A 17948-nucleotide genomic window follows, 5' to 3' on the forward strand; every position below is an offset into this window, starting at 1 on the left:
GCATATCATATACCAGCAACAAGAATACAGTACTAGAGGCAGGGGGATGATTCAGTGAGGAATGTTACCATCACAGGCATGAGGATGTGAGATTACGTCCCCACACCCCATATAAAATGAGGGCATGATGGGAGAGCTTGCAGCCCCAGCACTGGGAAGCAGACAGAATGACAGTGTAGCCTAAGGCAACTTCAGTTCAGATTCAGCAAGACACTCTGTCTCAAAAAACAAACACAAACAGAAGAACGTGGGAATGTGGAATATTAACCTCTGGCTCACACACACACACACACACACACACACACACACACACACACACACACACACACACGGGATGCAACAGCAAACAGGACAAGTCTCACCCTGAGTTCCCACTGGTACTTAGGCTAAGATCAGGAGGGTGGGATTTTCTAAGACTTAAATATAAACTTACAGTAAGAATGTGGTATTACTGATACAGAAAAAAAAAAAAAAAAAAAAAAAAAAAGAACAGAAAAGCCATCTTAGACATAGAACCATGCATATATGAGCAACTGATTACAACAAAAGTAACTTGGAAAATGCTCTTTTCAGAAATGGAGGTAAATCAACTAATGGGCCATGTATGAAAATAGGGATTTATCTCTATCTTATGGAATTAAAAAAAAATTCTGATATACTATACTATAAAAGCAAAAACAATGCAAGGAAATACATATTAATGATGTAAGGAAAATTCACAACATCATGGTAAAGGTCAGTAGCAGAAGTAAACTAAAACAACATTTATCCATCAAGAGGCGCCATAGCTCTGCGAAGGATAAGACAGCAGGATATCTGTACAGAGCGTGGGGAGTCTGAGGTCAGCCTGCGTAGTACAGTGTGGTCCTGTCACAAAGCCAACAGGCAGGAGAGAAGGGTGCTTGGAGATTAGGAGTTTATGTTGCTCTTTTGAAGGACTTGGCCGTGATTCCCAGCATGCACACAGTGCCTTACAATCATCCAAAACTCCAGTTCCAGGGGACCAGACACTCTTCTGGCTTCCAGAGTCATGAGGCATGCTCATGATATGATGCACACACATAGAAGAAAATGGAGACTGACCATTCAATGAACAAAAAAGCCAACTAGAGTGCAGAATGGAAGAGAATATTTGCTATGCGCAAGGTTAATGCCCAGAAAAAAGCCAGGAAGGGGCGATATTTAACCCATAAATGTCAAGTTGATCCAATGGAAAGATACTTGAAAGGGCATCGGGAAAAACAATATTTATGTAGTAGGAAACACTTCTCTCTGAGGGTAGGGATGGTGTGCCCAGGAAGCATGAAGCCCTGGATCTGATAGCTAGCCCTGCAGCCAGCACACAACTATCTGACTAGAAGAAGAAAAGGAATAAATGATCATGTGTGGTGGCTCATGCCTCTTATCCTCACTCAGGAGACTGAAGCAGGGCTGCCATAGGTTCAAAGCTGGCCTGGATAACATAGTAGTTCTAGACTTGCTTGAGACACTGTCTCAAAAGAAAACCAAAACCAAACAAGCCCCTTTGATGGTTGATCAATCGGTGGGTTGAGAGAGGCAGAAACAGGACATGCTGTCACAATTAGTAGCAATTGACACCGCCACACTGGAAAATGTTTTAGTAATAATCAAATCAACCTCAGCAATTCCTGTCCTAGGTTCATATTACCAAAAGCAAGATACCAAGAATCATGTGCAGCATGAAAGAACGCAGTGCATCACTTCTGTCAAAATGTACAAAGAAATCAAATGTCAACAAACAATGGGCAGATGTGGTACATACATAAAATGCTGCATACTTTAAAAATGAACCAAAGCAGCATCCTAAGCTACAGAGAATGTCTAAAGCAATGCTGATTAGATATAACCCAATAGAAGTAGAGTAGAAAAGCCCTATAATGCCAGCATTCAAGAGGCTGAGGCAGGAGGATTTTATGTTTGAGAACAGCCTATGGAATGAGACCTCAGGGCAAATAACCAAAACACTACAATAAAAAGAATAGCAAAAGTACATTCAAACAAACCATGATCTACAACAAGCTTATACAAATTAAAATTACCAACTAACAGATGAAGTCAGTTGGGCACAGAAGGTCATGCTTACATCCCCAGGACTTATGAGACTGAGGTGGCAGGCTTGTCATGAGTCTGTGTGCATCCTGGGCTTCACAGTGATTTCTAAGACAGCCTGGGCCAGAGTCTCTTAAAACAGACTCTTAATAACATAAAACTTCAAAGTACTAATATGCATAAAACAAAAAGAAATTTAAAAAGATGATTCCAGACTCCACTCTGAAGGACACACACTTAATGCCCTTGGGAATCAATAGATAGCAAAATCAATCAATTTTGCTCTCTCAGAAATACTCGACTGTGTAGATTGAGACTGAAAAGGAAGAAGAGCCCCAAAATAAAAGCAACACACACAGGGAGAATTCCCAAGGTAGGCCCAGAGAGGTGGCTTGGTGGGTGTGGTGGGCACCTGACGGCCTGAGCTTTGTCTCCTAGAGTGGGCAGGAGTGCTCTGACTGCCATGTGCAGGCAGGGATGGCACTCCTATCCCCCAACATGCACACCCACATGCACACAGGGCAAACCAACAGAGGGAAACCTGAGGATGTAAGAAAACGTTAGGTGTTGACTATGGAACAGGGAGGAAGGAAAGATGACAGGAGAAGAACAGGAGAGTACTGTGGGATTTTACTGCCCTCTTCACTGACCATGCCCTGACTAGCAGTACTGTTAGGTAAGCAGCAGTCTCTGCTCTCAATGTGGGATCCTGGACCCAGACTTCAGAAAGAGCACAGCAGACCTTATAAATTAGTTTGTCTATTTTAATCCATGGCTACCTGATATGTTAATGAAAAGCAGCCAGCCATCTACTTCCCCTTAGAACCCTCTCAGGACAAAACATGTAGCATGCTCTATGGGGCAGGAGGGATGTGCTATAAGCCAGAAATAATAACCCAACACAGACTGCAACAAAATATGGTTTTTGCTCATACAATCAACCATTAAACCCTGGGGAAAAAAACTCAGAAACAGGGTCTCTCTGGGAAGTTAGGGCACCCAAAAGTGTCTAGTGTAAAAAGGATTTATAAAGTAATGCATGTGCCTGGACAGGATGTGAGCTCAGAAATCACACGAACAACTTTTCAACACTAATTCATCGACAGGCTTGACACACACCTGGCTGGCTGAAGGTGTCTAGCACAGAGTAATCTACAAAGACAGGGAGAGGTGGGCTTTAGGTTTCTGGAATTCAGAAAAATTTCTGTCAAAAACTAGTCAAAAACCCAATGGTCACATTTTGAATATAGTTTTTCCAAAACTAGTACGTAAAAATCAAGTGACTAACTGCCTGTTGTGTCTGTATCAAGAATGGAAGAGGTAACACTTGATTTGCAGAGGTCATTCTATCACTCCAGCACCATCACAGCAAAAGAATATAAACACCAAAGTATGCAGGAAGGACCAACGACTGACCATATACAGCCTCTAACGCAGGCAACTGGATTCAGTGTTTGCATAGCCATTGCATGTCATGTGGCTGCCTGGGTGGTCAAAATTTGATACTGGTTCTCGGAGAGCAACCATCACAGGACAGAACAGCTTAGCTCACCCCACCAAAGCGAAAGCAAAAGCCACAAGCAAATTTACCTGCCTTTGATACCATCTGTCAAATAGTGTTGGGAAAGATGAAGACATTAATTTAAGGAGTCTTGAACTTTTTGAGTTTGTCTCAAACAGGTTGTGGTAATTAGCCAGCAGCAGCAGGAAGACAGCTCTGGTGAGTCTAAAACACTTGTAAGTTCTTACTGTAACTTCACCTATCCAGAAGCAACCATCCCTGCTCATGCTATGCTAGGTTCTGGTGAAGCAAAGGGATAAGCATGACCTTAACATCATCACCAGGGAGCTCAGCAGGGACGAGAAGACAACTATTTCAAGCCTACCTCGTATGGTACAGTCGCAGCTTCTACAGATAGCAGTGATAGCTCTGCCCAAAACCAGAGAAATTTATCTGTGTATGTGGTGTTTACCTGTAATCTCTGCTACAAGGGAGGTTCAAGGTTGCCTAAACAGTATGAAGCAAAACAAAACAAAAGCAAAACCAGTAATCAAACAGAAATGACATCTGAGCTATGTATTGTGTAGTGTAACAGTTCTCAACCTGTGGATGGATCATGACCCCTTTAGTTGCCAAATGAACCCTTTTGGGGTTGCCTAAGAGCATCAGAAAGCAGATATTTATATTATGATTCATAAGAGTTGCAAAATTACAGCTAAGTAGCAAAAAAATAATTTTGTGGTTGGACGTCATTACAATGTAAGGAGTCATATTAAAGCGTGGCAGCATCAGGAAGGAAGAGAGCCAGTGGTGTAGAGGAAAAGGAAAGAAAGGTGATTAGAGGAAAGAGAAGGGATTGGATCCCTGCCTTGGCAGGGGACTCTGTAGGTTGAATATGACAGAAGGCATCATCAGGAAACAAATCAGTCTTGCACCTTTGATAATCTGTGGACATAATGCTGGCATTGCAAATTTTACTAGTGAAACACTTAAGGTAACTTCTTCTGGATTCCTTGGTTTGCTACATGTTTGAGACAGGGTCTCATGGAACCCAGACTAGCTTCTAGATTACCAAACAGCCAAAGAAGACCTTAAATAACTGATCCTCCTGTCTCTGTTAACCTCCACATCTGGCTTTATGGAGCACACTGGGCAAGCACTTTATCAACTGAGCTATGTCTCCATCATGTTACTTGAAATCTTTCACAATAATTCTTTACCTAAACTAAGAACCATAGAACCATTCAATGTCCTAACTATAAAATAACAAAATGGGGGAGGTTCAGTTACACAAAATGCAGACTGACCAGGGTGGCCAGAAACTCACAAAACTCAAGCATCTCAATATGTGGGTAGTTAAAATTCAAAAATTTGACTGGCATTTCCTGGAACTAGTCATAGGTTTTTGAATAAATGTTGCAAAGACCTGCCACTGTATTCCAGCCTTTGAATACTAGGTCTACTTTTCAATCATCTTATGGAAGGAAGCATTTTTAGAGTAAGTAATACTGGGACAGTGAAGGCAAAAGGAGTTAAAGATGACACCACACACTCGGGGTGTCACGGATGTGCTCTTACCCTCTGTGGCCCTGAGCTCCTCTGCTGGAGAGCCTTTCACCCCCAAGCTGTCATCGCTGTCACACTCTGGAAGACAGAAATGCAAAAGCAGCTCACACTAATTTCTATCTTCTGATAAAAATAAATTCTTAAATATTGCTTCAAAAAGAGAAAATCTTATACCTTTATGTAAACAAAATGCAGCACCTTTGCTCTACAGCAAAATACATCTCCTCCTCACTCTTAAAAGCACATGGCTAGAGCCAGTAAGTGACAGTGCGTGTGGGTGAGCAGAGACCCACCTCTACACCACGGAACTGGCTTGTAACAAGCAGATGTACTGATGAAAAGACAAGCAGAGGCCACGGGTAAGCAATGGAATCTCCCTAAATCACTATTTCCTCACCCCTAAAAATGTATAATCCAATACATCTAACCCACAGCATATAAAAAAAGAGGACTGAAAAACATCAGAAGTTATTTAAATGTTTGAACAAGACTAAAAAATTACAGCATGTTGGTTATAAAATAGTATGTTCTTAGTCATGTTACTGAAAACTTAGGTGACAAGTGCTACATTCATCTCTGAAACATGAAATTTACATTAAAGATTTCTGAACCAAACGTTAAAAGGATGGGCCTGTGGGGCACCTCTGTTTAAGTGGATGAAATAAAAATTACAGAGTAGGGGAAAATATTCAGAACGGAGGCATGGTATAATAGGAAGGAATTCACATTCATTTTCCTCTATACTCTTGCATGAACACTGTGACCTTTTGTCACAGCTGGCTCTACCTCCCTAGGGATGGCTAATAGCCATGTGCCACCAGGTCCAGCTTCATTACTGCTTCAAAGCAGACAGCTGAGTCCTAAGCATGGCGGCACATGACATTACACCCTGCGCTTCAGAGTCAGAGCCAAGAGCATCTGGAGCTCAAGGCAGTTTGGGCCAGGAGAGACTTATCTTAAAAAACGAAAAGGGGGAAGGTAAATAAAATCATAATTTGTAGAATTAACTGATTCACTGTAATTGCTGATTAGAGTAACATCCTTCATTGTGAGTTTTTACTACAAATATAGTTTCAAGCCGGGCAGTGGTGGTGCATGCCTTTAATCCCAGCACTTGGTAGGCAGAGGCAGGTGGATTTCTGAGTTCGAGGACAGCCTGGTCCACAGAGTGAGTTCCAGGATAGCCAGGGCACACAGAGAAACCCTGTCTCAAAAAACAAAACAAAACAAAACAAACAAAAATAAAAACAAAACAAAAATAGTTTCAAATATATTAGAAAAATAGAATTGGAAAGCGCTAATCCATCTAGTAACACTCCAAGAAGTAGCTAGTTTTCTGTCACTGAGGCCATTCACCAAAATCTTCAAATCGTTTTTCTTTTTTTTAAATTTGAGACAGGTCTCATGTATCTCATTATTAGGGCCTTTTTTGGGGGTTGTTACTTTTAGAATCAGGATATCACTTTGTAACCAAAGCCCAAGGTGTCCTACAACTCATAACTATCCTTCTGCTTCAGTCTCTGAAGTGCTAGAAGGACCAAGTGAGACTCACCACTGCTGTATATTATAACATTTAGATATCATTCTTATACTCTTCACGTCAGGAATTAGGAAAACCAAAACTACTTTCTTTTTCAAATGCTGGGTGGTGAAACTGAACTCCTAACCATGGACAAACTCAGATGGATAGAGCAGTAGCAAGCAGAGCAATAGTGGAGTAAGGACCCCAGCTCCTCCCAGGCACTTACAGAATCATCAGCTATCACTGTGTCATAGCCAACCTCTCAAATAGTCTCTACACTTTTCTTCTAGGTATTGCTTGTTTATCTATTTATCTCTTATTTGGATAAAACTGAATGTATTCAGGTGGCAGACCAAACTTTACTTTCTAAAAATCTGAAGATAAATTTACAATCTTAGAAACAGTGAAGATCTGAATTTGAGCTTTAATATGTTTTATGGACATTAATACATATTTTATACAAGTAGAAATGGATTTTATTAGAATAAAAAAAGGCTGTGGAAAACTAGTGTGATTAATCCTCATTCTGAAACACTAAAGAATGAAAGTTAATACCAGGCATGATGGCACAGGGCTAGATTTTCAGCACTTGGGAGGAAGAGACAGGAGGATTAGGTATTCAAGGCTAGCCTTTGCTATATCAGCTTCTTCCAGTCAGAAATTCAAGGCCAGCCTGGGCTACAAGAGATCCTGTTCAAAGCAAACAAGATGTAAGTATGTAAGAAAAGACAAGCACAAAGGTTTAGGAAACAGACAGCAGTTTCTTTGTTTTCTCAGCAGTGAAGTCTCTTCCTCTTGGGTGGTCTGCACCGTGAAGGCAGCCGCATACCTTTGGTAGTGTCAGATATGCTATTTAACAAGGCACACATCATGTCTCCCTCTAAGTGGTGAGGGTTCAGTATATGTGCTGGCCTCTGGGTCTTCTTAAATTGATTCTCTAGCTCCAGAAAGCCTTGGTCTCCAGAGAGGATGGTGAAAGGAATTTGTTTAGGAAGTTGCTCATCTAGACGGCCAGCCTAAGTTGGAACAAACAGGACAGGTTGTCAAAAATCTGCAAGAGTTTCTTCAAATCAAGTAACATGTATTTCACAAGGAGCACATATCTAGGAAAGTATGTTATATTGACTCCCTAGCCAGCCTTCATAGTTGACATATGGCACTCAAAAGTCAAATATAAGATGTCAACAATTACAAGATGACCTACTGAGGCAGCACTGAGGAAAAAGCAGCAGGCGATCTCCATGTACAAGGGGAGGTGTCTGCATGATGGAGGGACCTAAAGGCCACCTACTCGAGGAAGAGCACATAAAAAATTTCACAGGGAAAAAAAAAAAAAAAAAAAAAAAAAAAAAAATTTCACAGGGAACATGTTCAAAAGGTGAACTGTATGACTCAAAGGAAGAAGAAATCTCCTGAGGCTGAAGCAGCAGGTGATACATTTGCAAAAGCATTCATTCACATGATCTGAGTGACACAGAAACGTTCACACAGGAGACTTAATATAAAGTGAGTCCTGGCTCAGTAGTTTCACTAGGTGACCATCGGAGACAGATGTAAATGCAAATTCCATCTAGGACAACAGCGATTAATCCAGTGCCTCTCAATTTCAGATATTAAAATGTAAAAGTATATTGTACACAGCAAGTACAAGATCATCTTGACTATTTATTCCACACATAACTAAGTTTGCTATATACAGATGAGATCTTCTGGAGGAATGCCATAAAAATTAAGTAAATGTGTGGGGGTCCTGGCCAGACCACACATGCAGTGTGTAGGACCTGATGCAGAAAGGTTTATATGAAATCAGCTCTGAATAATGATCTATGCTGCCATTACAGTCCGAAAGGCAAAACTCCAAATGCATTCTAGAATGCCATCAAGTTTTCAGTAACACACCTACTTACATGCAGACATAGAAAGACTGACATCAGGTCCTTAATAAAATACCTACTTACATGCATACATATGGCAAAATCAGCAGCATCTTTTCTTTTACTACAGCGAGGATGAAGAAAGAAGCATCCGATCCTGTTCAAGTAATTATAGACCTTACAACCAAGCGGAGGCTTCCAATTGGTGTTTCCCCCTAGTAATTTTAGAAAGAAATATGGAACAAAGTGACTGAGAACTTTATCAAGGTCAACTATAACCTCTATTTTTCTTCTTGAAAGTACTAAATTACAATGTGAGAGAACTGGCCTGCAGATGTAACTCACTTATCAGAGTAGATGCCTAGAATGCACAAAGCCTGGGGTCCGACCTCCAGCACCTCATAAACCAGGCCTGGTGGTTCACACACATGTGGGGTGGAGACGGGATGACCAGGAGTTCAGCTACAGAGCCTACAGCTATAAGGCATGCTGTCTCAGTCCTGGAAAAGTCATCACCATCTTGTCTCTTTTCAATCTTGGGAACAGACACTGACTTCCTTTAATCTGCCTACACATGGAAAAGTTCATGGGGTGAGGGGTGGAGAGATGTCTCCATGGTTAAGAGTGCTGGCTGCTCTCCCAGAGAACAGGGATTTGATTCCCAGGACCCACAGGTAGCTCATAACTGTCTGTAACCTGCCCAGGGAATCTGATACTGTCTTTCGGTCTCCATGAGCACTAGCACCTCATGCACAGCATAGAAAGAGGCAAAACACACATACATAAAAAAAAATAACTTTTCTTGGAAGTTCAGATGGATAGTGAGCAGAGTAAAAAACAAAAGCTAACACTCTTCAAATGGTGTCATTCTACATAAATTCAAAGTTCAGTAGGTTTTACAAATATGCCAAAGTCAGCAGCTAAGAAATAATGCACATGCATTCTAGATATTTCTGCTATGTTAATGTTAGTGCTGCTCAAACTCTGTCCTACCCAGACGGAATGCTCTAGTGTGGGCAAAAGTCAAATCAGACTCCTGAGAAGTCAGAGTGCTGAGGTGACTGCTGCTGAATGCTCAGCCCTGACTCCCTGCAAGGCCCAGGAGACCATGGGAAAGGGGGCAGAGGAACGTGGGAGGCTCTGAAGCATGGTCTTCAGGACATGGCACGGCCACCGCAACTGTGAACTCATGGCGAATGTGATGACTTGCACAGGATGGGCCCATCCATATTCTACAATGGACTGGTGACCACAGTCGCTGGAGGCACTTACTGGCTTTAGTGATGCAGTCAATGCTAAGACTACCCATGCTCACCAAAAAACCTCTCACCCACACTCATGCCAGCAAGAGACAGACATGAAAAGAGAAGGAGGAAGTTCTTTGAAGAAGGGTTCAGGGGACACGTGAGATCGCAATGGGGGTGACCATGACTATATACATGTACATGTATACACGCATGCACACACACATATATGAAATTATCAAGAATTTTTAAAAATTAAAAGTATGACAGCAGAACTAGACTTAATAAAACATAGATTGACTAATTTATCCACATTAGTATGTTTCTATCTTTAATGCCAATTCTTACCTTTTTAAGCTATTTCCTCTAAAAATGCATCAGATACTCACTACACTAAACCTCAGTAAGTCAAAGAATTCTTTTGCATAGTTTGGCCAGTGGTTTATAGAAGTATGTAGTGACAGGGTACTTCAGAAAAAGCAACCATGAGCTAAAGAGGCATACCAAAAATCCCAGCACTCCCCCAGCTATGAGAGCACAGCTCAGAGCTAACTCTACTCTCCAGTGATCCTGCAACAAGCACGAGCTTCTCAGCCTGCGTCCTTCAACTTTATTTTTAAGTTAATGTTAAAATGTTATAACATGGGGGCTGGCGCGATGGCTCAGCGGGTAAGAGCACTGACTGCTCTTCCGAAGGTCCTGAGTTTGGATCCCAGCAATTAAAAAAAAAAAAAAAAAAGTTATAACATGCACAACTAGGAAAATATGATCCTCCTCACTGCTTTCTTGCATTTTAAAAGCCTGACGCATCATAGGAGTTGAATGAATCTTTCTCCACTATGTATTGAAAGATACACGAATTTGGGGTTAGCAAAGAGTTTATATCACAGAAATATGTTAAAAACAGCAGTGAAATCCCTAACGCCAGCTTCCAGACAGCTCAGTGGGTAAAGGTGGTGGTCACCAAGGATAATGACCTAAGAATGACCCCTGAAACCTACATAATTTAGGAAGAGAATCATTCCCACAGACTGTCCTCCGACCTCCACACATATAAGAGATATATAAATCTCAACAAGTAACCTAGCAGTCATGCACAGTAATGATACTCATATTCTATTCAGGAAGGCCCAAAGGATTCTTCTAAGTGAATCACATTCTCAGAAGAGTGCCCCTAATGCTTTCCTTCTTAAACATACCTTGAAAGCCCCAAATAAATGTTCCTTGATTAAGATGCCCAGGTAGATGACCAAAAAAGTTCGACCAGTTATCAAAATCTACAAAGACTATATGAGTCATGGTCCGCAGGTAGTCCACATCTGGAAGCTCAACTTCCTCCTCTAAGAAAAAAAAAGAAAAAACAAACAAAAAACCCACATTAACATGAATGCAGTAAGAATTGTTCATAAATATCCTAATTCCTCAAGTCTAAAAGATATTAGAGGTCCTGTACGCAAAACTGTTCATTGTTACTATTGTTCATCTCTACTGAACCATTTATATTTAATGGTTCTATAGAACCATTTATATTTAAACCAGGTAGTATTCAGGATATTTCACATGTGATCATATCCTTCTTAAGCTCTCTTCTCTTGACTATAAGGCCTTTGTGGTTTTGTTTTGATGTGAGGCAGGATCTTATTTAGCCCAAAATGGACTAAACTCACTATACTATCAAGGCTGGCCTTGAACTTATGATTCTTCTGCCTGCACATCCCAAGTGCTAAGACTGCAGGCACACACTACCATGACTGCTTAAGGTCTTCTTTTTAAAGAGCCACAAAATTTTTTTACTGAAAATAAAGTTACTTTTAACAAATTAATGTACTAGGTCAAATAGAAGTTCAAATTTTAAGACTAAATAGAATTTCACTACCCATAATTATTCAATGTGCATGAAAAGACTTGTAGACTTATGTCAACACAGACACAAAAATAATCTAATACAACGCATAGTAACAACATTCAAATGAGGTCCTGGTTTTTTTGTTTGTTTGTTTTAGTTTTTCGAGACAGGGTTTCTCTGTATAGCCCTGGCTGTCCTGAACTTACTCTGTAGTCTAGGTTGGCCTCGAATTCAGAAATCCACCTGCCTCTGCCTCCCAAGTGTTGGGATTAAAGGCGTGCGCCACCACTGCCTGGCTTCAAATGAGGTCCTAATGTTCTGTCTAGGAAGGCTGAAAGGAACTTGTAAAGCAAATAAAGTAGAAGTGCAATGTACAGCACACACCTTAACCCAACACTGAGGCAGGGCGAAGGATCATGGTTTGAAGGCAGCCCGAGTGACATAATAAAACCCCACAAACATCATTTTCAAGGTTATTTACCAAGAATGCTGTTTATCATGAAAATCTGCATTTCTCTAGTAAATTTGCTTTTCTACTAATAAATCTATAAGGATTTATTAGTAGTTCTCTGGATCAAACACCCAAGAGAGCAAAAATAAGGGGACTTCAAAGCCCAATCCCACGGGGGGTGGGGGTGGGGCTAGAATAGAAATAGGTGCTGGTAGACTTTTCTTGGTTCTCCTTTCATCTCCCATACTTCCCTTCCTACCCAGCCCCTTTCAAGCTTTTCCATCATGACAGGGCCTTACAGCTTCTAGTGGTTTTCATGCAGGCCTTGGAATATTTTTAAATGAATAGCTTCTACTAGGACTAACAGAGGCCTTTTCAATGTGTTACTACCATCTGCTCCTATTTCCAAGCCAATGTTACATCTTCAGGTTCTTAAAAAACTTAAATTTAGATGCTACTGTCATTTTCTATCAAACACAGACAAACACAACATTCCCCCAAAGTACTGAGAAAACTGAAAGAAAAGCACAAAAGAACATAAAACGCTGGGGCCACTGTTTTACTTTTTTGGAAGTAGAAGTATCTAGATCATGAAAGATTTAATGCTTTCTCATTGAAAACCCACAACTAAGCATCAAGATGTATATATGCCACAGAGCAAACCTGTGAAGTCAAGGGTCTGTAGTCTGGTGTGGTGTCACACACCCACAGTCTGAAGGCTGAGTTGGGAGGGTCATTTGGGCCCAAGATTATGACAACAGTTTGAATAACAGTATAAGACTCCATCTCAAACAAATAGATCAGTGGTAAGTAATCAAAGTCTAAGCAGAGCCCCAGCTGCTGGGCCCCCATGCCCGCCGCCTCCACACACGCAGCCTCCACGAATGCTGCCAGCCAGTTCTGAGCCTATTTAGCTCTTGGTACAGCAGTGGCTGTGTATCCCCAGGAGAGGCTGAGGCAAGGCGCTCTACTCTAGATAAGCACCTTGGAGTCCAGCAGGTGCTATAGTAGGGGCAAGAACCAAGGGTGTTCCTTGTTCCTCAGCTGATACCAGGAGACTTTGGATACAGGCCCACTGCAGAGGGTTTTGCAGGCCTTCCATCAGGTGGACAGACTGGGACAAATGTTGAAAACTATTACTTGAGATATTACTGAAATGCTACTTTATAAACACAAATGACTTTTTCTTTTGAGACAGGGTTTCTCTGTGTAGCCCTGGCTGTCCTGGAACTCACTCTGTAGACCAGGCTGGCCTCCAACTCAGAAATCCGCCTGCCTCTGCCTCCCAAGTGCTAGGATTAAAGGCGTGCGTCACCACTGCCTGGCCACAAATGATTTCTCAAGAACCACAGAAACTTTCATCTACCAGCTAACTTATTCTCACTGTTTCTACTCTTATCTTCTACAGTTCATCAGGTTAATGCTACAGGTTTATTTTATCTAGTGAAAAATAACTAAACTTTTAAATAATCAAAGCACTATATTGTATTTACTGATTTGGGGGGGAAGGTCAAAGGGAGTATCAAGAGGAATGCACTTCAACTCCCCACCCTCAGATCTAGCTACCACTTGGAGCTTTCAATCATTGTCTTATTTATTACATCACTTTGCCACAAAGTCATCTTACACTATGTTTACAATTTCTCATATTTAAAGAATGAGGCGGCCAGGCCCAGCATGACAAGTCATGTCTGTAATGTCAGCACCCAGGAGGCAGAAGAACTAGCACAATTTCTAGACCATTCTAACTACATCCAGGCCAACCTCGACTAATGTGTGAGGCCTGGTCTTAAAACTTTAAACTTTAGGGGCTGGCGAGATGGCTCAGCGAGTAAGAGCACTGACTGGTCTTCGGAAGGTCCTGAGTTCGGATCCCAGCAACCACATGGTGGCTCACAACCACCCATAATGAGATCTGACGCCCTCTCCTGGTGCGTCTGAAGACAGCTGCAGTAAATTATGCGGGACAGAGCAGGCTAGAGCAAGCAGGCTGGAGCAAGCAGGGTGGGCAGAAGTCCTGAGTTCAACAGCACCCACACACATGATGGCTCATGCCCATCTGTACAGCTACAGTGTACTCATAACCATAAAATAAATAAAAATAAATCTTTAAAAAAAATTTAAACTTTAAAATTGATTTAAAGTATGTATTTTTATTTGATGTTCATTGGTGTTTTGCCTGAATGTATGTCTGTGTGAAGGTGTCAAGTCCCCTGGAACTAGAGAGGCGTGAACTGCCATGTGAGTGCCAAGAATTAAACCTGGTTCTCTGGAAGAGCAGTCAGTGCTCCTAACCACCAAGCCATCTCTACAGCCCCAACTTTTTTTATTTAAAAATAAACAAACAAGAGCAAGACTGAAGAGATACAAAAGGAATTCAGCTAGAGCTGCTGATGTAGCTCAGTGAATACTGCATTTGCTTAGCATGCACAAAACTAAGCACAACACACAAAGATACACAGACATAAACACAATCACACACAAAGGGGGGAAATTTGCTCTTTAACAAACCTTCATACTTTAAGGAAAATACTATTTTGAGGTTCAGAATAACTCTCAAATCATTTAGAAAGAATACTAAGAACTGTCACTTCTCAAAACTCTCATTTCTTTGTAAAGAGAAAGAGATCTACTCTATTATTTAAAGACAGCATAAGCACAAATCCCTGAAAGTGCACACTGGCTACTGTTATCACTGATGCTGCTGATGTCAGCACTCACTCAGCTTCCGATGGTGGGTACATGTGCACATACATACATGCATACATACATACGTAACTTATGTACGTCCTAGGGTGAGTGTGCTAAACTTGCCCCACGCTGTAAAGCCATACCTATGTTCTGGCAGCATACATCATGCTCAGCTCCTTTTTCCACATCTGAATGTTTCTGACAGTTCACCTGTTTTGGGTTTTTCTCGGCATGTGAGGCACTAGCAGCAAGCTGGCATGTGCTTCTTCTGCTGGCTCCGCCGAGGGTCGCAGTGGGCTTCTGGAAGGTGGCATGCTTCCTGTGGAAGTGCTGCTGAGCACTCTCAGGGTTCTGAAACGCTTTGGTGCAGATACCACACTTGATCACATACTGCTGCTCCGCCTTGCTTTTCTCTTCCCTGTGTGCTTGACAGACGTGAGAATTCATGTCGGCCACCTTCTGTGCAGTGGCTGAGCACAAACTGCATCGAAACCACAGCTTACCTTTCTCCAGCATGATTTTCAGACATCGATCATAGTCTTCCTTTCTGTTGACTTTACAGATGTAACTCTCATGGCAGCCACAGCTTAATAAATTACTGGTCTCTACTATTTTAAAATCATCTTCAGTTTTAATTGAGGTTTTAGTTTTTTCTGACACAAACACATAATCTATGCTGTGGTGCTCCTTATAGTGACTCAGAAATGCTTCTTCCTTGTTAAAAATGAGATCACAAAGCCCACAGAAGTACTTCATCTTGATCTCATTGTCATGCTCGTCCTGGCAATGTCGGTACAGAGTTTCCACTTTATGGAAAGTCTTTCTGCAGTGGGCACAGCTGTACCTATGAAAGCGGTGGCTTGTCAAGGACATGCAGTGCTGCTTCACACACTCCTGGGAATCAAACATGTCCTCACAGATACGGCACTGCCACCTGCCTCTGGGAGGACTGTCTGCTGGGCAGTGATCAACAACAGCAACGGGAGAAGGTGGTCTGTCAGCATTCGAATGGCTCTCTGCAGAGGATGACGGCACAGCCTCCTCCTCTCCCTCATCCGTCTCATAAAAATACCTATGCCCACTATGAAACTCAGTAACATGTGCCATGATGGCATCTTTCTTTATTAATTCCTTTTTGCACGTCCGACACCAAAACAGAAAGTTATTTAAATGCGCCCCTCCATGAAACCTGCTCATGTGTAAACGCATGACCCCTGAATCTTCACAAACCTTCCCACAGACCACACACTTGTAACACATTGTGTTTGCAGAGAAAACATGCTTTTCTACGGCATCTTCACTTGGAAACCGCCGACTGCATTCACAAAACCAGGCTGTGACCGCTGAACTCTGTCTCTGCACACAAGCTGTGCCTCCTATGTTCACCTTCTTTGTCGGAACGGCACAGTCCTCAGCGCTGGACTCTTTAATAGACAGAATTCGTTTAAGTGATGAAATTTTTGGTTGACTGAATAAATGTAAATCACAAGGAGGCCTACTCCCTTCACTGATGTGGCAATAAAGCAAGACAGATTCTTCCACTGAGTTCACAAGTGTAATTTTGTGTCCTGAATTCTTGTGACTTTGGGTGCTGGCTTCATCCATAAAGACCTGGTTGCAATCTGAACAATAACCTCTTACTATGAATTCTTTTGCAACCTGAGTAATGCTTTTCTCAGCTATAGCTACAGGTCCAGCATTTCGACAACGAACCCTAATTTGGATTAAAAAGAAAAAAGTGTAAGTTTTCTCTGCTTTGTATGACAAGAATTTTATTTTATTTTTATTTTTTATTTATTTATTTTTGGTTTTTTGAGACAGGGTTTCTCTGTGTAGTCCTGGCTGTCCTGGAGTTCACTCTGTAGACCAGGCTGGCCTCAAACTCATAAATCCGCCTGCCTCTGCCTCCCAAGTGCTGGGATTATAGGCATTTTTTTGTTGTTGTTGTTGTTTTGTTTTGTTTTTTCGAGACAGGGTTTCTCTGAGTAGCCTTGGCTGTCCTGGAACTCACTCTGTAGACCAGGCTGGCCTTGAACTCAGAAATCCGCCTGCTTCTGCCTCCGAAGTGCTGGAATTAAAGGTGTGCGCCACCACCACCCGGCAAGAATTTTAAAAATAACAATATAAACAAGCACTAAAAGATCTTTTCAATAACACAGTTACTCTATCATCTTAAAGTACTTTTATATCACCTCTATTTTATTTTTCTCATCCACATACAAGAGTTTAAAGTAGAATTAGAAGATTCAAAATATGGAGGCAAACTTCTGAAAACATCAATCAGTATCAAATGTACTGATATAGGGGCCTTGAAGCAAATTAGATTCTTGAGGTCATTCAAATATGTGAATGAACACTATAAACTTTTAGATAATATTCTACTTTAAAAAAATAATTATTTATTCATGTTATGTATATGAGTACACTGTCACTGTCTTCAGACACACCAGAAGAGGGCATCAGATCTATTACAGATGGTTGTGAGCCATGATATGGTTGCTGAGAATTGAACTCAGGACATCTGCAAGAGCAATCAGTGCTTTTAACTGCTAAGCCATCTCTCCAGCCTAATATTCCACTTTTTGATGCTGTTTTCTGGTTTCATTGTAAGTTTTTTTAGTTGAGTAACTTACTTAACTGCATTTATTTATTTAACAAATATGGATGTTTATCTGCATATCTGTACACTTCTTGTGGGCCTGGAGTTTTGCAGCTGGAGGGGCCAGACAGTGGTGAGCTGCTGCTGTGATACTGGGAATTAAGCTCAGGCTACCTGGAAGAGCAGCCATAATATACTCTTAAACACTGACCATTTCTCCAGTCCATTTTGTTGGACGGAATTTCACCATGTAATCGAGGCTGGCCTTGAACTTGTGACCCTTTTTCTGTAGCCTATAGTGCTAGGGTTACAGTTAGGAACCACAACTCACAAAACTATTTATTAATAATTGACTAACTTATGTCAGGAATATGTCCTATTCACATTTCTTTTCTGCTAAAGAAAAATTTTCACTAAGAACCAAGTAGCAGCTGGGCGATGGTGACACACCCCTTTAATCCCAGCACTTGGGAGGCAGAGGCAGGCGGATTTTTGAGTTTGAGACTAGCCTGGTCTGCAGAGTGAGCTCCAGAACAGCCAGAGCTATACAGAGAAACCCTGTCTCAAAAAAACAAAAACTAAAA

At 41.5% G+C, this 17948-nt stretch overlaps 1 protein-coding gene across 3 annotated transcripts in view; it reads right to left on the reverse strand.

Moving 5' to 3' along the window:
* Znf451 (zinc finger protein 451) overlaps window positions 1–17948 on the reverse strand; it is a 57799-nt gene that overhangs the window by 1553 nt on the left and 38298 nt on the right. For 2 of the 3 annotated variants that reach the window (XM_031367091.1, XM_031367092.1), the window contains exons 10-14: window positions 14909–16479; window positions 10977–11117; window positions 8618–8748; window positions 7489–7675; window positions 5150–5215 (exon numbers count right to left, since the gene is read on the reverse strand). In XM_031367091.1, coding sequence (XP_031222951.1) covers window positions 5150–5215; window positions 7489–7675; window positions 8618–8748; window positions 10977–11117; window positions 14909–16479 — 2096 coding nt within the window. Of the gene's footprint in view, window positions 1–5149; window positions 5216–5311; window positions 5469–7488; window positions 7676–8617; window positions 8749–10976; window positions 11118–14908; window positions 16480–17948 lie in introns of all 3 variants that reach the window. The other variant, XR_004117848.1, reaches the window with a different exon arrangement.

The sequence above is a fragment of the Mastomys coucha genome, unplaced genomic scaffold, assembly GCF_008632895.1.
Source record: "Mastomys coucha isolate ucsf_1 unplaced genomic scaffold, UCSF_Mcou_1 pScaffold14, whole genome shotgun sequence".
Taxonomy (NCBI): Eukaryota; Metazoa; Chordata; class Mammalia; order Rodentia; family Muridae; genus Mastomys; species Mastomys coucha.